Source organism: Lonchura striata, chromosome Z (genome assembly GCF_046129695.1).
Source record: "Lonchura striata isolate bLonStr1 chromosome Z, bLonStr1.mat, whole genome shotgun sequence".
Taxonomy (NCBI): domain Eukaryota; kingdom Metazoa; phylum Chordata; class Aves; order Passeriformes; family Estrildidae; genus Lonchura; species Lonchura striata.
Window position 1 is genome coordinate 16522811 of NC_134642.1, and position 24629 is coordinate 16547439.

Genomic DNA, 24629 nt, shown 5'->3' on the forward strand with positions numbered 1-24629 from the left:
CTGGCATCTTCCCATTGTCATAACCGTGTAATGAGACTGATGCTAAAAATAAATGTCCCGTCCCATTTGTGACCTGCACATAGCCCCCAGCCAGTGATAGACTTTCCCTGAAAAAAGTCAGTAACATTCTATTCTCCCTCTTCCTAGGGAGGACAGCCTCCATCAAAGGGGAAGAATGAGACTTAAGTAGTCCTCCTGGTTGGTCTAGGTTTTTTAAGGAAACCAGGAGGGAAGGGGATTAAAACAAATAGTTGCCCAAATAGTTGTCCGGAACAGATGCTTGTGTTTCTATGGTAACCATGACACCATACATGCAAATTTTAACAACACTTAAAACATTTTTGTGCAAGTTATCAGGAAAGACTGAATGTCCTGATTATGTGTTCAGAAGTTTCCATTAGCTCTTAAATCTTGAGATTTCAATCTCTGAGAACAATCTTCTATTGTGCACAACAGAATGAATACAATGACAAGTTGTTTTAGAAATTATTTAATATACAAATGCGCATACACTGCTTCTTAAAACAACCATGGTACAAAATCTTACCAAATCTCACTTGACTGCATGGATGTAAATATTTTAGGTTCATTTACACTAGGAAGTCAGTTTCTCCAGTAATGCTTCTATTCCTTTTACATTTTTATTCTGCTTCAGCTTTGGAATGAGCTTTTTTAATCCTTTTTTAACTGTGCTTGCCACCTCTTCATCAGTACTTCGGAGAAGGCTGCAAGGAAAGGATATGAAAAAATGAAGGATATCAAAGGTCAGCATGCAGGTTATAGAAAAATAAGCTGTCCATGATAGAAAACTGTAACTATTTAAAAAGATATTGTTCTAGCCAGATGCTATCACCTCCTGCTATAAAAAAGATGCAAAACATTCCATAAAATATGAAACACCAAATCAGAACACAGCCAACAGAGGATAAATCAGTCTACAAGAAACTGCTGACACCTATTCAGTGCACATTCAAATACTGAGTCAGACCAAGTTGTTCTGGGTTTCACCCAGGCTGGGCTTCAAACCTGCCAGGCTGGGGACAGCCACAACCCCCTGGGCCCCAGCCCCACTGCTGCAGCACTCTCATGAGAAAAAGGTTTTTTCTTATCTCCAGCGTAAGCCTCTTGTGTTTAAGCCTGTGCCACTGCCTCTTGCTCTTCACTCATACATTGCTGTAAAGGGACCAGCTCTCCATCCATCACGTTGGTGCCAGGGATGCTCCCAGGAGCCCACAAGCTGCCCCTTTTCGCAGCTGAAACAGACTTGATCCCCACAGCCTCTCTTTCCAAACCAAGAGACCCAGACCATGACTATACCAAGCACCTTCCATTGAATTCACTCCAGTTTTTGGTGTCTTTCTTGCAATGCAGGTCCTAAAACTGGATGCAGTGCAGTACATCTAATATACATCAAGCACCTTCACTATTGTACTTTCATGCTGCTGTCAGTGAAGAACGATGAAGCTTTACCAGTTCTATTCTCCTTTTAGGTACTACTTCTGGAAATCAAATCAGATTTCCCAGATAAATTCTCTTGCTCAGAAACAAAGAAATTCATCATAAGCTAAAAAATACTATCAGCTTAGTAGTGACTGTCCTTTTCCCTTTCTTCAGTTAACAGTGAAATGTTCTTGAAGTACAAGATCTGCTGAGTTAATGACATACCTAATTTGCTACTTCAAAATTATGAATGGACACTGGCTAGAAAAGTGTCTTCTGCAGCCAGTTTGTGCAAACCAGATCAGAACTACAAGTTTGATGTACAAATAAACCAAGACTAGAAAAAAACTGTAACACCCATGTGCTGGTATGAAGCAGGCTGCATGATAGTACAATCCCTAGGATTCTTCCAAGTGGCTCCCAAATTTACATTGACCTAAAAGCTTATTTCTTACCTACTTTTTAAGCAATAATCAGACATGGCAAACTGATCAGAAGAAGACATAAAGGAATTAACGTAGCTTAAGATCAGATTTAAATTTTCTCTCCTTTAGGGCACCAAATCTTGTGCTGGATGGCAAAGCAGAAAAGCACTGCATGTCCATCTGACAACACCACAACTTTCAGCTACCTAATTCCCAGATTTATTTCTATGACTATGACTTTACAACAACCTTTAGCAGCAAATTGTGTTACACTTCTAGCAGTAACAGTACAATTTAATCAAGAGGCCTTCTTTAAAACTGAATTCAGCGGAGGGTGATATTTTCTTATCTCTTCTATGACTCGTGTGCCCCTGATAAAATCAAGAAATTCCAGAATCCTGGAAAAGGAGGTGCTGAACACATTGGTAATTAACATGGAAAGGTTTGTATGTTTCACTCACCAAAAGAGACAAGGACCATATAAAGAGTAGCAAGCCACTCTGGACTGCACTTTACTTATCTCTAAAAATGAATGCCAGCTTCTGACAGTTATATATGTGATGCTGCTTTCAAACTCATAGTAACCACAGGTATGTCTAGAAAATGCTCTTAATACATAACATCTGCATATTTAACACAGCCAAAAGACCAACACAGTGACAGAGTGGGGTGTTTTTAAATTACTATTCTGTAAGTTCTTACAAGGTCTAGAAAGCTGGCACCTATGTATTTTGTGGATGTAAAACCTAACTTCCACAGATTACAGAAATAAAGGAAGTCAGTAACACATTTGGTAAAGTACATTCTTATCCATGTTCTATCCTGATGCTACACATCATTTACAAATTTGAAAATATACAGAAAAGTCATATATAGGAATTCAAATAGGCAAGCATCTGTCACATTCATAGATAATTAATGCCACTTAATACACATATGAGCATGCAGGGAGTCCTTGCATTACTTTTGGGCTCCTCAAGATGGTACTAAGTCAGAACCAAGCCCCATATGTTTTTATTACAATCAAAAACACGTAGGGCAAGGAAAGGAGAAGGTCCAGAGGGTACCAGGTTACTGAGAAGCCAAGCACATGCACTGCTTATAACTGAGGAATAAGCTTAAATGACAAGATAGCCAAAAATCTTCAAATGGACTTACTGAGTAATTCTGAGGTTTCAGATCTGCACATATGTGACAGATGTCCATCTGAGGACGGACATGCTGCTGGCCAAAACTGGGCCAATGAGAGATGTTGCTAATGCCTCTGTGACAATATATTTAAGAAGAAATTCAAAACTAAGAAGATACACAGTTTTTTTTCTGCCCAGAGTAGAGGAGGAGGTGAGAACATGTGAGGGAAACAACAATGGCAGCACCTAGGTCAGTGCAGAAGGAGGGGACGAGGTGCCCCAGGCACCAGAGCTGAAATTCCTCTGCAGGCCCTGGTGAGACCATGGTGAAGCACCGTGCCCTGCAGCCCCTGGGGATCCATGGGGGACGCAGGGATCCACCCACAGCCCATGGGGGAGGTGCCCATGCTGGAGCGGGTGGATGCCTGGAGGAGGCTGTGGTCCATGGGAGGCTGTGGAGAGCTTCCAGGCTGGAGCAGCCTGTCCTTGGAGGACTGCACCCCATGGCAGAGTGACCCATGCTGCAGCAGTTTCGGGAGGACTGTGTGCCCGTGGGAGTGGACCCACGCCAGGGAAGTTCATGGAGATCTGTCTCCTGTGGGAGGGATCCCACAGCCTCACGGGGGAAGGACTCCTGTCCCTGAGCCGCACAAGAAAGCCTCAGGTGGCAAGCTGACCAAACCCTCATGCCCTGTCTCCCTGTGCTGTCTGTGGGAAGGACGGAAGAAAGTGGGGCTACAGGGCTCATTTTACTTATCATTATCCTCCACTGATTCTGTTAGTAATAAATTCACCTTTCAGTTAAACCAGTTTTGCACTTGGAGTGTTTTCACTCAGCCTTTATCATAACTCACGAACCCTTAGATATTTTTTTTTCTCTCCTCTGCCCAGCTGTGGCAGGGGAGTGTGAGTGAGTGGCTTTCATGGGTGCCTGGCATTTGGTCAGTGTCTAACCACGACAAGAAGTATCTAGGCTTTTTAAATGAATAAGTTTTTAAAAACTCAGCTGTTACTTTACACCAGACTAAATTATTCACTGCTATACAATTCAGGTAGTCACTTGACTTCAGTGCACACAGTTAAATAAAAATGTGGTTAATTGCCATGTGATAGTGAGGTAAGCAAGTGTGACATGAAATGGAACAAATGCATCTTGTGCATTCAAGATAGCACACACTGAATGTAATTTTGTTGGTAGAAATTTCAATTGATGTTCTCTCAGCTGTTCAAGAAATTAACAAGGTAATCTAATCAGAAGTAGCAGGTGCCACACTTACCAACAAAGAATAATGGCGCCTCGATTTATTTCTGCCCAGGTCTTCAGATTCTCAATACCAACATGTTCCACCAGTGTTCTTCCAAAGCAAACTGCAAAATGGGGGAAGGAAGCAGGGGAAGAAAAAAAATGAAAAAAATGAGACAATACCTTTCTACAAAGAAGCCTGTTGAAAGTTCTCTGTAGTTTTGATTTAACCAAATAGGTTTTAGTCCCCCAAGTATTCACGAAGTTCTGCCCCCCAAAATAATTGACTGTACAATGCAATGCAGACCTTTATAGATGTTAGACTACTTCCAAGTACTGCATAGAATTTGTTAGACAACAGCAGCACTGTGTGACAGTTTACTATTATAAAGTATGCAAACTTTTTTGTTTTTTAAAAAGGGCATAAAAGGCTATTAATATCTTAGAGAAGGCATCCAGTCCAAAGAGAGAACTCACAAGAATCACAGACTCATTCTTGTTGAACAGATCATGGTATCCAATATATTAAATACATAAACATGTCTGTTGAAAAATGCTACATTGTAAGCATCTGACTCTACAACTGAAGGAAAATAATTTGAACAGAAGTTATTTAAAAGTTCAGAGCTAATCCTTAATGGATGCAAAAACATTATCTTTTTTAGCTCTACTGATGCTCCAGGACTCTATTTCTTCAGTGGCTCTGAAAGCCTAAATTGACTCATTACATCAACCTAGGCTGACTTCAAGGCCCCAGCTGAACTTAAAGAACTGAACTGCAAGGAAACTGTTCTTACAACTTGGCATGCTGAGCAAACTTACCAGTAAACAATGCAAAAAACCCCACCCAACCCCAACAAACACCAGCCTCCAAACACTGAAGCTATTTTTCACTGTCCCTTTAGATCCTAATTCCACCTGAATACAGGTCAGACTTTGTGCAACTTGCTCCCTGTGTGATAACAATTTGTTTGGGGTTTAATGACAATTTAATAAAATCAGAGCAACAATTCTGAATAGTACTTTTTGGAGGAAACCAAAGGGGACACATATGATTAAAGTGGAAATGGTACAATTTTTACAGAAATAAATCCAGGTTACTATCATCACTTCAGATAGGCAAATCTCTGAAAGACACTCACAAAACTTTTCTTTTGGACATTTTCAATTATCTGCCTGAGAAGTGGGAAAATAGCCTACTTTTAGAAACATTTACTAAAACACAAATAAAATTTTTAAAGAAAATACTGGCTACCTGAAAGTAGTAAGTGGAAAATAAATAGTTTAACAAGATCTGATCATTCTACATAGATAAAAACTATTAGACGTAGAGAAGTTCCCTCAGATTACACTTTGCTAACCATGTGCTTTCATTTTTTGAGCTTTTTGTATGAGGAAAAAGTAATCACTATTAGGATAGAGTAATACACATAGAAGATTTTACAGTTATGTAATAACATAAGTTTAAAAGCTAAATTAAGATGAGAACATCTGTGCCAAATATCTGCCTTATGGAACATAAACTAGCAGAGATGTCCTATTTTTGTGCACAATTATTGTTTTAGTAACAGATTATTTTAGTAACAGTTACAAAGCATTAACCCAGCAGCACTAATGAAGAGAGCAAAGATTACAGCCAGGCTTACAAGCACTAATGAAATAGGGGCTCCTGTAACAAAGACTTTACTGTTCTATAATTATCCTTAAACTACTATGTAATTTAGCAACACTATCAACACATTTTAAGCATAGAAATGAACTCCACCCCAAAGCACTAAGAAAAAACCTCAACCACTGCTTGCATTGCAAAAAAAAGCCAACATACTCTTTTTGTATAGCAGTTCACAACAGCAAAAAGATAGAAACAATAACATTAAATTTTCCATATACTAGTATACTCAAAGAAGTAACTGCAACTATGTTATTTGAGGTCGGATAGAAAACTACTCTGAAGTCAATCTGTGCAAATAAAGCTGTGTTTCTCACATACCTTCTTTTCCATTTTCTCTCATTTTTTCATCTTGCTCTATTAACCATTTCAAAACTAGATGGCCTGCCGGATGTTCTGCAATGTGAAGCTTTAAAGGGAATAGACAAACCAAACCAAAACAAAATTATTTAGTGATGTTGGTTCAAAATTCATTTACATGTCTGGCCATAAATATTCCTGCTTGATTTATTCACTCTGCCATCACACTGATTCATGACCTATGCTAATATCAACAAGATTGATGTAAGTTTCTGGTTACTCATTTAAACTGAGCATTTTAACTCTTACCATCTTCCCGGCAACATTTAACTTTCAATAATATAAACTATATCAACCAATATTTCATCCACCCTTCCAAGAACTTCATTCTTAATAAACAGAACCTCCTGGTCTGTTTCTGCCATAAGTTCCAGAACTTTCACATTTCCACACTTGAAAATCAGCTACAGTATGGTTCACAGAAAGTCACAGAAAGCAAGTGTAGTTCACATTAAAGTTTTATAAAATGTGTATCAAAGAATGCAAAACACAGAGTTAAAACAGCACAACTATGGAAATCTGAAGATATCTATCTTAAATACAGCATACATTGTGGTTTTTTGTTTTCTTGTCTATGGACACATATCTGACCGAGTTAACAAAGTAGGAGAGGGGCACTCTTTGAAGAAAAGGTCATCCTGTGAAGACAAACAGCTCTTATCTAAGATCTTTCCTTGCACGGAGATACGCATACCTGAAAAGTAAGAGATCCCATCCCTCTCAGTGTAAACAGTCCAATGACTTAGAAAACTTTGCTTAACTGCACAGTATCACTGTCATTAAACAAGACAGTGTAACATGCTTGTCAGCAACCTTCCCACTAAGTGTTTAAAGCAGTTCTGAAGATTGAAGATCATGAAGCACCTTGCCCTACAACTCATATGAAATGCTGGCTCAAGCCACCATCTCTCCAGATGCAGTAATAATAAACTATGAAATCAACAAGTCAGAAAAAAGGATCACATCTAATGTGTAAGTGTTCTCAGGGCAGTACACTGATGACTTACATTGATGACTTAAATCTGTCTTGAAAACAAGACCAGATTTCATTTTAGTAATGCAGAAGATATGCAAGATCTCAGCATCTTGTCCTCTATACATTACCTGTCCATCACGGCCCCCTGGAACCAGATCTTCAGCTGCCAACTTAGCAATTGCATCTAGTGTAGGCTGGATGTCACCAAGAGCTGTTCTTAAAATATCAGCAACCAAGACAAAAGTAGCTTTGTCTATCACTACTTCTTGGGTATGTTCTTGCAAATATTCTAGCAAAGGTGAGGAAATGGCTTCCAGAAGTTCATGGCGACGGAGTTCAGTATTCTTCTTACTGAAGAAAGAGACAGCACACTACTGCAGAAGGTTTGCACTGTATGCACATCAAGTAACAAGAAACTTCAGAATGTATGTGCTATTGGAGACATTTCAATTACTGCTAGATTCAAATACAGGCATATTGTTCCCTCTGTTTAATGTACAATTAAATGCAGGTTGGACACAGAACTTAAGAACACATGGAATGAAAAAGTGTTTAAAGCTGACTGTCTCAAAACCCCAGTGTTTTTTCTTGTAAGTAACATTTACTATTTCTTTTCATTTTGTTATCTCAGCTATGGAGATGCATTTCTTACACAGTTTACTAGTCATCTAGAATTGCTCCTTCATGAAAAGCTAGTAAGCATCAATGTAAATACCAGAGACTGAAACCAAATTAAGAATTTCCGGTTTTATTGCTAGATTTTGAGATATACTTTTATGCCACCCAAAGCACCAGTAGTGCATACTACAAATTTTCTTCTACACTGAATTTGATACATGAGGTGACACACAAAATATAGCACAATATTTGTCCTTCACAGAAGGGGAAAAATATGTATTATTTATATATATTTACATTACTTAGATTTATTATGAAGAAAAGTTGAAATTAAATCATGACAAAAAGTTACATGACTTCTTCTGGACTCTTAAGAAAAATTATGTAGCCTTCACGATTGAGTTACCTATAGGCATTTCCATCTCCCTGTTGCAGAAGTGCAATGATTTCTGGAACAAAATGTGCAGGATCTCTAGGACTTAGCAAGTACAACAAGACCTTCTTTCCATACTTGTTGTTTATTATATCAGGCAAAGAAGCCTTTATTTCCTGTGGGAGTAAACAGACCACAAAAAACCATTAATGAAATACAGTTCTTGGTCACTATCAGTATTAGAACTGTGAAGAAGTACCAGGAGAAACTCTAAATGACAGAGACACACTATCTCTTGTTGGTAATGTCTCCATCTTTTTGGAGTCCTCATGAAAGAGAGGGATTTTGTGCTGAAATCTGCCTGAATCCTTACACATGCTGAGCGCTCAATGTACAGTTCCAATGACATATGAAAGTTCAAAGCACCACACATGGACTTTAGTCCAAGATTAAGATTCTGTGGACCTGACAAATTATGACGAGAAAAAACTTTCCTCCACAGGATTTAGACAGCTTAAAACCCTCCTTTACCTACAAATTCTCTGCTATACAGCCAACCCACATAAATGATGAATTTTGCAGGACTACAAAAAGAACCTTAAAACCAGCAGAAATGCCCCCAAAACAAAAAAAAACCAACCCTTGCTTTTTCTCCCTCTTAAGTTTTACTATTTTTTTTACCTTCCTAAAGCCATTTTTTTTAATAGATAGAATGATAATCTCTAATAAAGTATTTTTGAAGTCTAACTGCTGTTTGAAATAATTTTAAGGATTGGTTTCCTCTACTGAATATGCTTCAGTACTTGATTTTAAGACGCCTCTACTGCATCATCTGCTACTAGTTTTCATTTCCTATCTGAAGAGCTGGTTTTGATCCTAAGATTTTTTTTTCCTCTTCCTGCCATCCTTTCCCCATTCTTGGCCACACGTAAACTCTGACGGGACAATTGTGTATGTGCAAAGACCACGACTTGCTCTCCATTTTCCTTACAGATTGATGTAGGATGACCAAAGAGTAAAACATTCCATTACCTTTGATAATGGATTAATTCTTGATCTCAGATGATTCTGTAATTCAATGACATCTTGGAAGCTCAGCTAAAGACATAGTATCTGAACTAATAAACTCTCCAGAAAGCAGAGTGCATGCCACACAGTACAGGAACAGGTCAAATATCTCATACTAAGCTCAGATGTCACAACTTATTTCCTTAGACCTTTCCCAGAAGTTGTAACATTCCAGACCTGGCTCTGGGAAACAAACCCAGCTGCAATCACAGCTGAAATCCTTGAGGAACAAAAGCCACCTCCACATGAAGATGCTTTCATCTCTCCAGACCCATTAGGCACAGTTCCAGGGCCAAATACCTGTGATTGGGTACAAAATCCCAATCGCACTCTATACAAAATGGCACAAGGGAAGAATTGTTCCTACTTTGCAAAACAAGCCTCATCAGAACACTTTCTCCTCATATTCCTTCTCCACACACAGAAGATTTGCCTCATCTTTACCTCCCTGCCACTTCCCCTAAAACCATCAGCCCTTACAGCTCTTGCATGAGTACTACTGCAGATTACAACATGTACATCAATGTGAATTTCTCTGTTGAGAGGATGCAAATAGTTTTGCATGTAAAATCAATAAGATACTATCATCATTCTGAAGTTTTCCACATATTTTATCTCTAGAAATACTAGTAAAACTCAAACTTCTATGATAAAAGGCACTGACTTTAAAGAATCTCCAGTCACCCCTTATCCAGAATGAATGTGTAGTAAAAAGGAAAATTTCAGCAAGTACTGAGCCTAGCTTAAAAATTAATTCAAATAAATAATTAAAATTATGTCTGAAAGTGCTACGGTCTGCTAGGAAAAGAAAAAAACGAATCATGATACATAAATATAATGAAACAGAAAAGATGGGAAGTATTTAAATAATCTAAAAAAGCAGATGGATTCCTACTTTCATCCTCCTATACACTGACAAACACATTGACACTATTTAATATACTATTTTAGGAGAAATTCAATTACTTACTGATATAATTAACTGCTTCACAAGTTTAGTGTCATCAATGCAATCAAATGCTGCCAGCAAGACCAGATGAGAAAATTCACCCTGCAAAGATGAGACACCAGAAACCACATGCAGTCATTATTTAATGAATATACTAACTGACTTAGAATCAGGATTTCTGAGGATTTGTCTCAAACATAACACAGCATGAAGAACAAGCAAATTCTGCCTACTGTCACAGAATGAGAGAAGTCCAACATTTAGGTTTCTCTCCAAAAGCAAGGCTTGTTAAGAGAAATATGTTGTTAAAACAAAGGTAGATCTTCCATTTCAAGTGGATACACTGCTTTATCACATTCAAGCTATTAACCTAGTCCTACTGTATTATCAACATTTGAAATAATAATGTTTTCCCTACAGCAACATTACATACAGACTTTATTTCTATTGTTGATTTACTCAGAAGTGAACTAAGTCACATACAATGTTTTTGGAGATCATATCTCTGCAATGAGCATACAGTGTTTACTGAATTGCTGGAGATCAAGTCTCCAGTACACTCAAAAGGGCACAAATGAATTCACCTGTATGTCAGTGAGGTTCGACATCAAAATGAAGCCAGATCTTCTGTGCTCCAGTGTTGTGTCAGCTATTATTTACCCACTGTCTCATATTTCCATATCATATATAATTTATAAAATGACACAACTCATTTATTCTAGTGGAAAATTATGGAGAGAAACATTACTTAGACCAGTGGACCTCAAAGTGGATTGCACAAGACAATCCATGGTGGTTAAGAAAATATTTTTGGCACCATAAATAAAAAATAAGAATAGCCCCTGGTTATTTTTATCTCATCTTTTCAAATTTTCTATTTATATTACAATGTACACTGTTATAGTAGTAAAGGCATGTAATTGATACAAAAATATATATATTGGGGATGCATGCCCAGGATGTGATCAAAATGCTTGGAGGCCACTGTGTGAGACCACAGTAACTATTAGCAAATAAAAAAGCCACAGCAACCAGGAAGGAAAGTTTAAAAAGCTCTTCTTTACAGCTACAGTTTTGCCCAACTCCATGAAATCTGGTTTCAACTGTTACTCTGCTGGTGCTTCAGTCTCCAAACACATATGCTATTCATTAAAAAATAAAACAGACTTTTTCCATTGTATGCCAGTGTATTTTGAAGCTTCCTACTTGAAAAAAATATTGAGTTTTTTCTAAGAAATACACATATTCAGGGAGCTTTTGCAACGACATCTCCAGCATATCTTGATTTTTCTTCCTCCTTTCTATATAGGCTGTTTTACTCCCAACCAAGGAGAATTAACCAATGAGCCATATAAAGATGTAATACAAAGCTGGGAACAACAAAATAAAAAGTAGAAAGAAAATTGAGGAATAATGATGAACTCAGCCATAACAAACCACAGTACTACATGTAGTGCTCACAATGAAGCTTCTTGGCTCTAAATATTCCATACAGTTCAATTATTTTATATTATTTAATATATCACTGCTATTTTAAGACTAGTTTTATTACGATCTCAAAGTTGTTCCCAGTACCAAAGAACATTTAAGCTAGCTTATCAAATCATTAATTTCTGACACTATGAATTAAATCGTTAATGAACACTCACCGTTGCTATTTTTTCAATATATGTCTTCATAGTTTTCACAATGACTTTCCTGTCCTATCCAAAAGAAAAAAAGGAAACTCAAATGAGCCTAGAATACCAGTGATTCTGAGTAACTAAACTGCTATTTACACCTTTCAAAAAGATAATCTTCAATTTTCTTTCTAAGGCAAAGGCATTTACCAAAGACTCACACATATTCTAATAGTTTACACCCAGAACCAGTATGGGAAGTTAAACCTGAACTGTGACTTGATCCCAGAGAGATCCTGTGGTAGATTTACAAGTCCAGATCACCAATGGGACATGTCAAAAAAACTTGGAAAATACCACAGCAAACAAAAATCCTCAAACCATCACTCATATGTATGAAATATGTTCATTCATATTTTGTCCATTAATTAAAGAAGAATGCATTTCAGCTCTGCATTTGGAAAGAAACATATTCAACAGAATTTGAAATTCTAGCTTGGTTTAAACCTTTATTACTAGCAAGAATATTTTGTCAGAAAATTTCCTCCCTGTATTTTTGGCTTTTGGAATCACTGCTCAGTCTTCTCTAGATCTGTTTCTACGCTTTTGGAATCACTGCTCAGTCTTCTCTAGATCTGTTTCTACGCCTAGATCCTAGGAACTTAATCTTTTCTGCATTCTTTAACAACTGGACTACTTTAATAAGTAATTTTTTTTTTTTTAATATAGGAAAACATAGGAGGCATTACAGTATTTCCAAGATGTAATGACAAAATACAGAAGTATTTCTGGATACTGTATCAGCTGATGGAACTAAACCACACTTCCTATAACATTTTGCCAGTCTTAGTATTCCAAAGCCAAACATGGTTTCACATTATGACTTCTTTACTGTCCGCTCCCTACAGTCAATTTCACTTATATTAAGAAATCCATGGGACAAATACCAATAAACTTACAGGGGAAAAATTACTCCATGTGTCGCTGCCAAAACCTTTGCTAAAAATAAAAGGAGATGCTTCCACTATAAAACTTCTATGAAAGCTTTTGATTCACAAAAAACAAGTTTTAAGTTTGCCAAGAGATAAAGAGGAGCCAGTATTTAACCTTGCTCTCTAATTATTAATTGCTTGAAAATGTGCACAAGCAGAAGGACCCATATGGGCAGAGAGAACTAAATAGAGGGAAACCAAACACTACCTTGGGAGTGCCATGCCATAAACAGTGCATTGCTACTCGGGCACAAGCAGAAGGACCCATATGGGCAGAGAGAACTAAGTAGAGGGAAACCAAACACTACCTTGGGAGTGCCATGCCATAAACAGTGCATTGCTACTCGGGCTCCATCATGAGTGTGTGCCAGGTAGATGACAGCCTCTCTGATAGCTTCTATCATTTCCTGGGGAAGAAAAGGTGATAAAGCAAAAAGGTGAAAGAAAAGGCTTGAGGAACTCAAGGCAGGTGGGTGAGAGAGAATTATTTTGTCTGCTTACATGATACTGCTCTACTGTCCATCACTGGAGAACCACTACAGAACCACTCTCATTTCCCTGACCTATGAAAAACTGCCTCAAGAGAAGTCCTAAAGACTGTCAATGACACATGCTTTCTCTCTTTAAAATTGCACTGTTCATTATAATCATGCCATGAAATCTCAATTGTACTGAAGATTGTCAGCTGTCCTATTACAAAAAATTCAAGAAAGGGTGCTCAGAACCGAGACAGAAATTAGAGAAAAAGACAACCATTAACTTAGGAAGAAATCTTGACAGCTGACGCATATTCATACATACAGAGTATTAGCCAATGACTAACTAAAGTCATTGAAGTAACAGGTTACATTATAAATCAGATATTACAAGACATAGCCAAAAGTTTTGTCTTCATATCAAAGGAATGAAGTTTTCTGAAGCTATCTGACAACACAACAGCCAAAGAAAAAAATCAAATCAAATAAAATTACACTCTCTTGGGTTACTAGATACTAGTCCTGCTACTGTCGAACAGATTTCCTCGAAATGCAGCTCCCATCTATGCATCTTTCTATCCCTAGTTCTTCTTGCTCTCTAGCCAAAGGTTCCAAGCATTTTACCAATTATTTACAAACTGCTCAGTCACAACTCAATTGGTGTCACTACCTGCAAGCACAGGTAGGAACAGATCTGCAGAAGGGCTTTCTAAACTCCAAAGAGCACGTCCATATACTAGCACATTTGCACAGAAAGCCAAGCAAGAGGATACAATCTTATTCCCCTGATTCATGCAAGCCTGCGAATCCAAATGCACTCTCAGCCACAGCATTACATAAAACCATGTACAGGAATGTTCTAAGCTCTGAAGATTTGGACTCAGAATAGGCTCCGAATAGCCCACTTCCCTACCCTTAGCTTTGGGTTTATTAACAGTAACAAAGAAGTAAATATTCAGGGAGTCCAGTCTGGCAGAAAGAAGCAAGAGACAAGTGAGTTTAGAAGGCTCTGCCTGAAGTGAGATGGTTCTGAGCTGCAGAACCATGGTGAGGCTGATGGACACACCTTGAAGACAGGTAAAGTCAAACAGGATAACAGCTTAAACCATGTCACATTTAGTCCTAAATACAAGAATGTCTGATGTAATCTTAAACTTGCAATTTAATACACACATAGCAAACAAAGTTTTGGTTGCTGACAGAAAGGCCAATCTCACTGTATTTTGGTCAAGAGATTTTTGGACAATCACTGCAAATTGTTAAGAAACAACACACTAGAAAGCTGAACTACTGCAAGCAATGGTCCTCACTTTAATTATATTCTCCAGCTATTGAGGAAGGTCATTTAGCAGAAGAGAGGAAACATCAACGCCATCTCACTTTATTTTATAAATTCAAGTATCACAAACACTTGAAAGTTCACTCTGACTATAATCTCCATACTACATTACTATCTATCTAGATATGCTCTATCTAGAATCACCAAATGTGCAGAACTCTTTTAATGAAAGATGTATTTTTGTCACGTTAACTTACAACATTTTCACAAGAAGATAAAAAACAAAAGGCAAAAGAAGACAAAAAGTGAAATAAAGATACTTACAGATCTTTGTTTTGGAAGAGCGTAAGTGAAAAAGTCCAAAAATACTTTATGTACCAGTGAATGCTTTATCACCGCCTCTCTGTATTTGGATAGATAAAAATAAGCAAAAGTTCCCCACAAACAATCATTTAAAATTATGTTAGGAATGCCTCAATTGTATTTTAAAAAGTTAGGCAGCGTGATGAGCAAAAAACACATGGTCATTTTGGATTCAGATGTTTTCAGATTTACAGTAAGTGGAAGATTCTAACAAAACGTACAAATTATAGAATGTAATTTCTTCATTGGAGAAGCATATCTAATAATGTGTTATAGAAATATACGACAGTGCAACATTTCTACCAAGTGTCTGACTGGGACAGAGGCCACTTTAATTCATAGAAGGAGAGTTCAAAATTAAGGGAAGATATTCATTATAACACCTGAGACAAAACCATAGACTATTCAGCACAGCAACATTACAGCTTAAAAGTGTATCACTATCACTGTCATCTGAACTTAAAATATACCAGTGTCATTGTTTGTATGTCAGAAACAAACTGGTTTGAGCTAGACTGTCACATTCAGCTTATTTTTGTCCTTACTTTTGTGCCATTGGTGTAAGAATCTGCTTCATTTCATCCAAGATGGCCTCTCTCTTTTCAGGTTGAGCTTCTAGCACTTTGTCCAGTGTTGGGACAGCTGGTGTCTGAAATGAATGCACAATCAGAGCTTTACTCATACCAGTAAGAATCGGAGTTCATAGAAAATGACAATACTTAGACCTTTTTCAATCACATGTCAGGAATGCCAAAAACAACATTAATTTCTGCAAAACTTAGAATTTTTACCATTTTAAAAATAAAAAGCTACCTTTTTGGAGTATGTAAGAAGCTGTAAACTTGTTTCTATAAATTAAATATTCCTCATTAGCAAACAAAACCCACTTCTATAGCCTGAGCTGCTTTTTGCCAGTTTTATCAGCTCTTCATGCCAGATACAAGGCAAAATACATAAAACTGGTGTTAAGGTGCTCCTGAGCTAAGCAGAAATCCTGCTTTAAGCACACATCAGAGGGCAACACAACAAGTAAATGAACTGAGACGCTAACAAAGGAGATTCCAGTTCAGGAATAGCACAGTGGGGGAATATATACCATATACCTTACACATATAAGTACTTCCTGGTATCTTAACAGAAGAATTACACTGGTAACTCTTGTAAAATAATCTGCTATTAGAAGAAAACTCAGACTGGATAGACAATTAGAAGAAATATTTTTTAAACCATCCCTGCTATTTTTTAAAGACTACATTGCAATTTTTTATAAGCCTACATTGTGCTGGATCTTGATTTTGCACCACAATGTATGGCTACTTAAAGCAGTTATGCCAAAAATACCAGAATCGTGGAAGCTAACAGTGCACTTCATTTCATAGGCTGTTTGACTCTCAGTACAAATTACAGCCCATAATCACAACAAACACACGTCTCTACTACTCAGTGTTGCAAAATGCCTAACTAAAACTTACAATAGCTTATAATAACTTACAATGTTAAGAAAATACAGGTTCAGAAATGAGCTCTTAATTTTAACAGAAATCTTGATTATAAGTGAACAGGTGAAAAGGGTATTAGAGTGGAGTTAGTAATTGTGTAAAACAGTTCTGTACTTTGTAGCAAACTTCCTAACCCTAATGGATATCAACTTTATGAGTCAGCAAAAATTACAAACAGAATCCAAAAGAATGGGGGTTGTAGTTTTTAAGACAGTTCCAACTGCCTGGTGAGGCTTTACCATAGACCTAGATTTCAGTGGAGCTTGGACTCAAACTCTACAGCTTCCATGGAAAAAGAAAACAAAGAGAAAAATTAAGCCTAAACTGAACACTCTATGTGGATATCGGCTCGCTCTGCCCACATTCAGTTTTATAAGACATTAGTTCTGACCAAGAGTCATCTACAGTATTAATGAAGAATTACACCTAAGTCCTACCTCAGCAAGGATGGTATCAGCCTAGACACTATGAGAACTGAAACTATGGAAGAACAAACTGTCTTGGATGAGCAGAGCAAGCTCATACATGAACACAGCATATCTTACATAGTACAAACTAAAACAACTCACTACAATTTCATCTAAACTAGAATTGTGCAAGTAATAATTACATTTAAACATGGTAAACTAGACTACCTTTGGACACCTGACAGAAAGAAATGTAATTAAAAGAAATAGTAAGTAAGATAGGTAAGGCCCTACAAACACAACACCTTATGGGCTAAATAATCTTAAACTATAAAGTATTGAAATACCACCTTGTAAACCTGGAAAGTGTTCCCATATAGTTCTTCTGTCAGCATATTCCTCTGCTCCAGAATGGCTTTGTCATTATATGCATATTCCACCACAGCAGATGCTTCAGCATGACGGAGCATTTTTTTCACATGGCCTTTAAAACTTTTTATTATTTCTGCAACTTGTGCTTTTGTCCTGTTTTACAGGGAAATACAAATAGCAAGAGTTAAAACCTCCAGAGATAAACTTAGCTATTGATAGTTTTATTTTTAGGTACATATTTAGGTAGCAAGTTTTATCATAGAACCCATTAAATTTATGAATCTGAATCAGCCTTATGGCACTAGAAAAAATATGTAAAGAAAGCCAGGTGTGGAGAAATTGTAAGGCATTTTGATGGAAAGTAAACAGTGAATAAATTCGAGAGAAAAACAAATACCATCCTCAAATGCTTAGCAAAGAAAAATTTCAAAAGCCGGTGTTTTATATACAGCAAAGATCAACTCTGACAATAAATCTAACCATTTTTTGGTCATGTTTTCCTTGACATGTACAGCATTAGTTTTACTTCTTGCAAAAAGAAAAACACCAATAGCACTCCCCTGCTTTTACTCCATAGTATTACAAAGATGTTTCCAGAGATATTTTTTATTCATGATAGATCCACTGTAGATTAAGAAGCATTCACACTGGAAATGAAACAACACTGATGAGCAAATTCACTTGATACTCACCCATACATAAGAAACTTCTTCACAATATTTCTGGAATATTTTGACTTGCTCAACTCTACTAGGCTATCTAGAATAAGAGAGAAACATTCAGCTGGTTTATTTTTCACTACTTTAACTCCATGCAATGATAAGTCATTATTTAAATAAGTATGAAGAGTTCACTAGAAATGATGTATCAGTTCAGAAAAAAAGGTTAAAATATTTAACAGAAGACAACACGGCTTGTTAAAATGCATCCCAAGCACAATACAGAAGTATATAAGTAAAATGAAAATACCTTTCAATTCTTCAAATGTCTCTTGCTTTTGCTTCTCATTACCATACTGAATAAAGCACTGGATCACACGGGTTGAATCGTGTGCAAATGCCAGCTATAGGACAGAGATATTTTGTTACTCTAGGCCATTCAAAAGGCAGTATGTGCCATAATTATTTTAATGTATGTGCTCTCTGGTATAGTTTCATGCCACATGTAATGCCAATTATAAAATTAGAAAAGCAGTTACCTGCTTATAACAAACCCAAGACTTACAGATTTTTACCCCTTCACAAGTACTCTATCAAAGAAAATAAGACAACAGGACAACAGTTGCTGACAATTAAGGACATGTATATAAGGACATATCAAAATAAAACCATTAAATGGTATCTCCATTTTGTCCCTCTTCTTTATCATTTCAGAGGAACTATGATGAAACATTTCCACTTCAGTATGGAAGTCTCAACATGCTCTTCATTGTAAATTTTTACATTTCAAGAATAAAGTAGAAAGATTGTTTAGTATAATTAAGTATGAGGATACTAACTTCCCTAGAAAATTGCAAAGCAATAGTTGTGACTAATTAAACCCCTTGAGTTCATGAATGCCAGCTAACATCAAATTTCATGGAACTAAAGCTACTTGGCAGCTTTTTACAATAGCCAGCTAACAGTCAAGGCATCCCAGGACTACTGTCCTGTTTTTATTCTTTTTATTCACAGTTTCACCATTCTTTAAAGAAGAACTTGTGAATTTGTGCACTATACCATTAGTTTTTTCTTACATTTTTAATTTTCCCATGAAGAAGCTTCTGTAGTTCATTCATCAGCTTTTCTCGTTTCGCCTTATCGCATTTCTTCCTACAAGCAAAAAAAATCTAGTATAACAATTCTAATTGAGGAAGCAGCTTTTTTGTAGTATGATTCACTTGTATCTATAAATTAAGAAACACGACAGTACAAATCAAACCAGGTTGGCTTCTGCCAATGCAAATTTATATTGTCATTCATTAACCCTGTACAGAGATGTGATTAAGCTGTTTCAGTTTGTGGAAATAAACCAGAATTCCACACTTTAAGTTTATTCCTTTTTTGAGTAAAAACAGCTTTTGAAATGTAAACTCAAATTTGTAGTCAGCTGCTTACAGGTCTAAAAATCTGTAAGCCTGCAAAGCACAAACACTTAGAATAAGCAATATTAACTTTTCTTGTTGACATGGGGCACCAGCTCTAGAATTACCATCTCAGATAGAGACAATGAACTTTTACTTAAAACTCATGCAGTGATCCCACTGCAGGATCAGGGTGAATCAGTGTATGCTCTCTATTTCAGGGTTCAAAAAAATGCAATTTCTTAAGCAATTGCTCACAAATTTATAAATTTTAGCCCAAAATACAAGTTCAATCCAGACATTCCTAAGACCACAGGTTACCATACTCTGTTTGATCTACCATCAAAATTGCTTGCGATTTGAATTTTTAAAAATTTACTTTTCAACCAAAGATATTCAGTTTTTAAATAAAATTTTATATAATTACAAGATGAGAAAGAGAGTATTCTGGCAATATATGACTAAAAGCCAATAGAGTGGGAGAAAAAAAGTCATTACCTTCTCATGCTTTCCCATATTTGCTTAGCTTTTACAATTATGTCATAATTACTTTTATCATTAATTTGTCTGGTTAGCTTTAACTCCTTCTTTTCCTTTTTGAAGTCAGTCCATTTTGGCTTCTTAGAATCTGACCCTTAGGAAAAAAATAAATATATTTTGTACAGTCAATAGGTAAAAGAGCAGCAATAGAATTCTTTAGAAATCTAAACTGTGGCAGTTCTATGACTTGATTTGCTAACTATTCAGGACTTTTGCCTGCAGTTACGCAGGTAGCTAACATGAAATTATACATCTTGAATAAATATGCTAATCTAGTAATCACCACTTCTAGACTACTGGGAGAACAAGATAAACAATTAATTTTCCTCAAAACTGTCACAGGATGCATCACAAATCCCTTAATAGCTTGAAAACTGACTGAAGATGTACTTAGTAGCTATGGGTGCCCCAGCAATTCTCCTGTTTTAGTTCACTCCTAATTCTCGCATACCTTTCCCCTCTCCCAAAAGGAGAACACTAACTCAAAGATACATATTTGAAAACTCTATAAAAGAAAAAAAATTAACCCCCTTCTTACATGCCTAATCTTTTTACTCAGTCAAATTCCTTAAGCATGGTATTTTACTATACAACCCTTGTACACTGCCACACAACAAATTGCAGCAAAATAACGTTATAAAAGGGCCCCATTAAAGACATCATCCAAAATTTTTAGAGCTTAAAGCACTGTTCATTGGTATTTAGCAGTATGTACTTAACTGTTTTACCCATTCAAAAATCCATGCTTTCTTTTTTACAAAGCACATTATTGATTTTTATATCACTCTCCAGATGCAACAGTGACAAGAAAAATTTGTAATGCTTTGAGATCAGTGCAATACACAGAGGCTTTCATTTACTTATGAACAGTATTTAAAGGTTTGCTGTGAGTTTCCCCTTTTTTTAAAGCAGCCTAATAAAAACATTCTACTGTTATTAGATTTTCAGCTATCTAGTGCATATTTCACGTGAAGCCATTCTGCAAACATAAAAGAACAGCAATAATAAAAAATTTGACATAATCTACTGTCCTTCAAACAAATGACATATTTCTGCAGAACTTCAGAACCGCTCATTTAAGATCCTACTTCCCGTTTTACAACACTGATTAACTGCTCCAGTAGAGCTTTACTTTAGAGAACAGGGTGGGACAAAATGAATCCATTTAAACATGATAGAGCCAGACAACTATTTAGGCTTTGGGTATAAACACCAGAAAGAAAAAAAAGTAGTAAAACGTAAAAGCAGTGTTAACACACATTATGTTTTTCTCTTAGAGGATGTGATCAGATAGTCTGGACCACAGAAAGGAAATAATGTAAAGGATAAACAACTTTGTTTCAAGAATTTCTGTTGCAAAGCTTATAGCAAGTACTTTTGGAACAGTCCAAAACACGCTATGAAAAGCTCTGCATTTGCAAATCGTCTGTAACAACTGCCAGTTTCTAGCTGACCACTTAATGATGGCATTAAAATAAAGAGAGCTTTAGGATGGTATGGCTATTTTAAAATTTGCTACTGTGTCTTTGCTTTTGACTTCCAAAAAAACTCCAAACTCTTGATTTTCATTACTTGACTAAGCCTCAAGCTTAGTCAAATGAAGTAATTTTTCCCACAACAAAGATTAAACAAGAAGTAAACGTGGAGTTATTCAGCCAATTTGGAAAGGCAGACAGAAATAGGAAGATCTAGATGAACAATGTGTTTCCCAAAACCTGGTTTCCCTTGATAACCATGCTTACAAATCTGCTCACCTCCCTCTTCACCATTCTGGAGTTTTCTCTTCTTTGCAAACTTTTCTGGTTGCTGTTTATTCTTGAATTGTTTGACAGTAGCTTTTCCAGGTTTTAACTGTCCTTTAACAAATGTCTTGGAAATGGATTTAGGCTTTCCTTCCTTATCTCCTTTGTTAAAGACTTTCTTTGGTGGACCTGAATCTATTAACCAACACAAAAGAAGTTAAAATGCTATCATATAGCTACTGTGGCTTCAAAATAATAAAAAAAAAATACTGTAACAAGAATTAAACTACTTTCTAATAACACTTCTATATTTAAAAAAAATTCTTATGTGCTTCTCAAAGCTGGTGTTTTCACTGCACCCCCTGGGTGTGTACATTTTCCCTAGGGAAGTTTGCCCAAGCATTATCTTCTGGACCGCAGTGTAACAGCTCAGGCATAAAAAGAATTACTCCATACTAACAATTTCACCATCCTCAACATCAAAGTCATAAATCCCCACACTTTTCATGATCAGAGCTGTTTCAACATCATGTGTTCTAAGGCAGCAGTGAAAGGCATCTTCTCAATCCTAACCCACAGCAGGTTCCCATCTAGCTTCACCTCTTAGATAATTTTGTCTTAATGTAGGAATGCCAAGTCTAGAATCAAAAGTTTATCAACTTCAAATTTTAACTGAGAATATTTTAGGTGAATCAAACAGAGATGAAGGGCTTGTTTAAAGCATTTCAGCAAATTAGTGGCTCATACAGTCAGTACAATTTTGAATACAAGACAGAGTTAGAGAATGTCTGTGGCTGGGAGGCACCTCTCAAAGTCATCTGGTCCAACCCTCCTGCTCAAGTAAGGACACCCAAAACCAGTTGCCCAGGACCACATTTGTGTGACTTTTGACTATCTCCAAAGTGGTAAACTTCACCATCTCCTGGGGCAACCTATGCCCATGCACAGTCACTCCCAGAGTAAAAAAGGTTTTCCTGATATTGAGAGGAAATCTCCTGTGTTTTAGTTTGTACCCACTGTTCTCTGGTCCTGCCACTGGACACTACCAGAAAAAGGCTGGCTCTGTCTTTGAACCCTCCCTTCAGACACCTGTATACATTGAGTAGAACCCCCCTCAGCCTTGTCTTTTCTCTGGGATAGGCTGAACTGACCCAAATGTCTCAGCCTTTCCTACCAGAAGAGATGCCCTTCATCATCTTTGCCCTTCACTGGGCTCTCCCCAGCACGTCCCTTATCTCTATTGCACTGAAGAGCCAGAGATGGGACACAGCACTTCAGGTGAAGCCTCACCAGGGCTGAGGAGAGGGCAAGGGTCACAGCCCGCAATCTGCTGATAGCACTCCCCTTAACACAGCCCAGGATGTAGCTAGCCACCAGAGCACACTGCTGATTCATGTTCAGCTCTGACCAACAGGAGCCCCTGGGTTTTCCCCGGTATTTTCGAGTGCATCATGGAGCTGCTCCCTTCAAGGACTCTGTCCTTTGTTCCTTGAGAAACTTCACCAGGCCTCTGCCATCCCACTGGTCCGACCTGCTGACATCCCCCTGGAGGGCAGCACGACCCTCTGGCGCATCTAACACTCCTTGCAGCTCTGTGTCACCTGTAAATCTGAGGATGTTGCACTTTGCCCCATCATCTGGGCCCTCCATGAAGCTGCTGAAGTAAGCTCGACCTTGTACCCGCTCCTGGGGCCCACTGTAACCAGCGGGCTCCAAAGGCACACCAGTCTCTGGACCCAGCCATTCAGCTGCTTTTCAATCCACCTCATCAACAGCTCTTGCAGCCCTTAATTCATCAGCACCTCTGCCAAGATCTCAAAGCAGAGAAGACACTGTAAAGTCTTACTGAAGTCCAGGCAGACATCACCCACTTCCTGTTACTCATCTGCCAAACTAATAGTTTCAAAACATGAATTTACCAAGGGAGAAAAAAATAAAGAACTCCAAGCATGCCAGTACACAAGCATAGCCATTAAGTCAGGGCTCCTACTGACGACCCTTCCCCCCTCCTACCATTATCTTTTTTAAATCGCCTTTTCCCGTGCGGCGCTTTTCCACCAGGTCCTTTTCCGCTCTTCCCCGCGAACTTCTTTTTACCCTTGTTATCCATCGCGGCAACACTGCAAACGGAGCAAAAGACAACATTAATGGACAGCCGCGGCTCGCCCGTGAGGGAAGGGGAGCCCGCGCCTCCTGGTTAGCACCCGCGGCGGAGTCAAACCCTCCCAGCCGACGGTGGGGTACCAGAGGCCGCAGGCAGGCGGGCAGGCAGGCGGGCAGGCGGGCAGGCAGTCAGACAGACGGACAGTCAGACAGACAGGCAGACAGGCAGGCTCGGCCCCAGCGCCGCCGTCCCGGCTCCCCGGCCCCGCCGCTCCCGCGCACGTGCGGCCCTGCCGCGCCCGCCGGCCGCGAGAGCGGCCGCCGCTCCCCATTGGCCGCCGCGCGCTGCCGCGCGACAGTGCCGCGCTGCCGCCGGCTGCGGGGCGGGGACAGCGCGGGACACGCGGACACCGGGCACCGGGACACCGGGACACCGGGACATCGGGACATCGGGACATCCGGACATCCGGACACCGGGACACCCGGACACCGGGACATCGGGACATCCGGACATCCGGACACCGGGACATCCGGACACCGGGACACCGGGACACGCGGACACCGGGCACCGGGCACCGGGACACCGGGACACCGGGACATCCGGACACCGGGACACCGGGACACCGGGCACCGGGACACCGGGACACCGGGACATCGGGACACCCGGACATCCGGACACCGGGACACCGGGACACGGGGACACCCGGACATCCGGACACCGGGACACCGGGACACGCGGACACCGGGACATCCGGACACCGGGACAGGCCCGGATACCCGGGACACCGGGACACCCGGGTGCGGCCCTGCAGAGCGGGACCCGCCGGACAGCAAGGCTCCGTCAGCCAGCAGTGTGCCCTTGTGGCCAGTGGCGTCCTGGGCAGCATTAGGAGCAGTGTTCCCAGCAGGTCCAAGGAGGTGATC

At 38.7% G+C, this 24629-nt stretch overlaps 1 protein-coding gene across 2 annotated transcripts; it reads right to left on the reverse strand.

Moving 5' to 3' along the window:
• Positions 1–474: 474 nt before the first annotated feature.
• Positions 475–24002, reverse strand: PUM3 (pumilio RNA binding family member 3). Of its 2 annotated transcripts, none has more exons than XM_077790379.1 (18): positions 23933–24002; positions 23616–23722; positions 21615–21797; positions 19819–19954; positions 18994–19069; positions 18228–18321; positions 17951–18017; positions 17237–17411; positions 15526–15629; positions 14942–15020; positions 13171–13269; positions 11901–11954; positions 10273–10353; positions 8268–8410; positions 7372–7594; positions 6229–6316; positions 4273–4363; positions 475–725 (listed from the first exon to the last, which is right to left on the reverse strand). In XM_077790379.1, exons 2-18 carry the CDS (start codon positions 23710–23712, stop codon positions 596–598), a joined length of 1920 nt encoding a protein of 639 aa, XP_077646505.1. In that variant the 5' UTR covers positions 23713–23722; positions 23933–24002; the 3' UTR covers positions 475–595. The 2 variants fall into 2 exon arrangements, with proteins under 2 accessions (XP_077646505.1, XP_077646506.1); XM_077790380.1 differs by lacking the exon at positions 23933–24002 and adding an exon at positions 23847–23918.
• Between the last annotated feature and the right edge of the window lie 627 nt (positions 24003–24629).

What these genes read in the sequence shown, in the direction of transcription:
- PUM3 (XM_077790379.1), bottom strand. Translation starts at nt 23,712, where the DNA reads ATGGATAACAAGGGTAAAAAGAAGTTCGCGGGGAAGAGCGGAAAAGGA. An exon ending in CTCTTCCAAAACAAAGATCT is followed by an intron (nt 13,270 to 14,941) that starts GTAAGTATCTTT and finishes TTTCTTCCCCAG; the next exon opens with GAAATGATAGAAGCTATCAG. An exon ending in ATATTGAAAAAATAGCAACG is followed by an intron (nt 10,354 to 11,900) that starts GTGAGTGTTCAT and finishes TCATCTTTGCAG; the next exon opens with GGTGAATTTTCTCATCTGGT.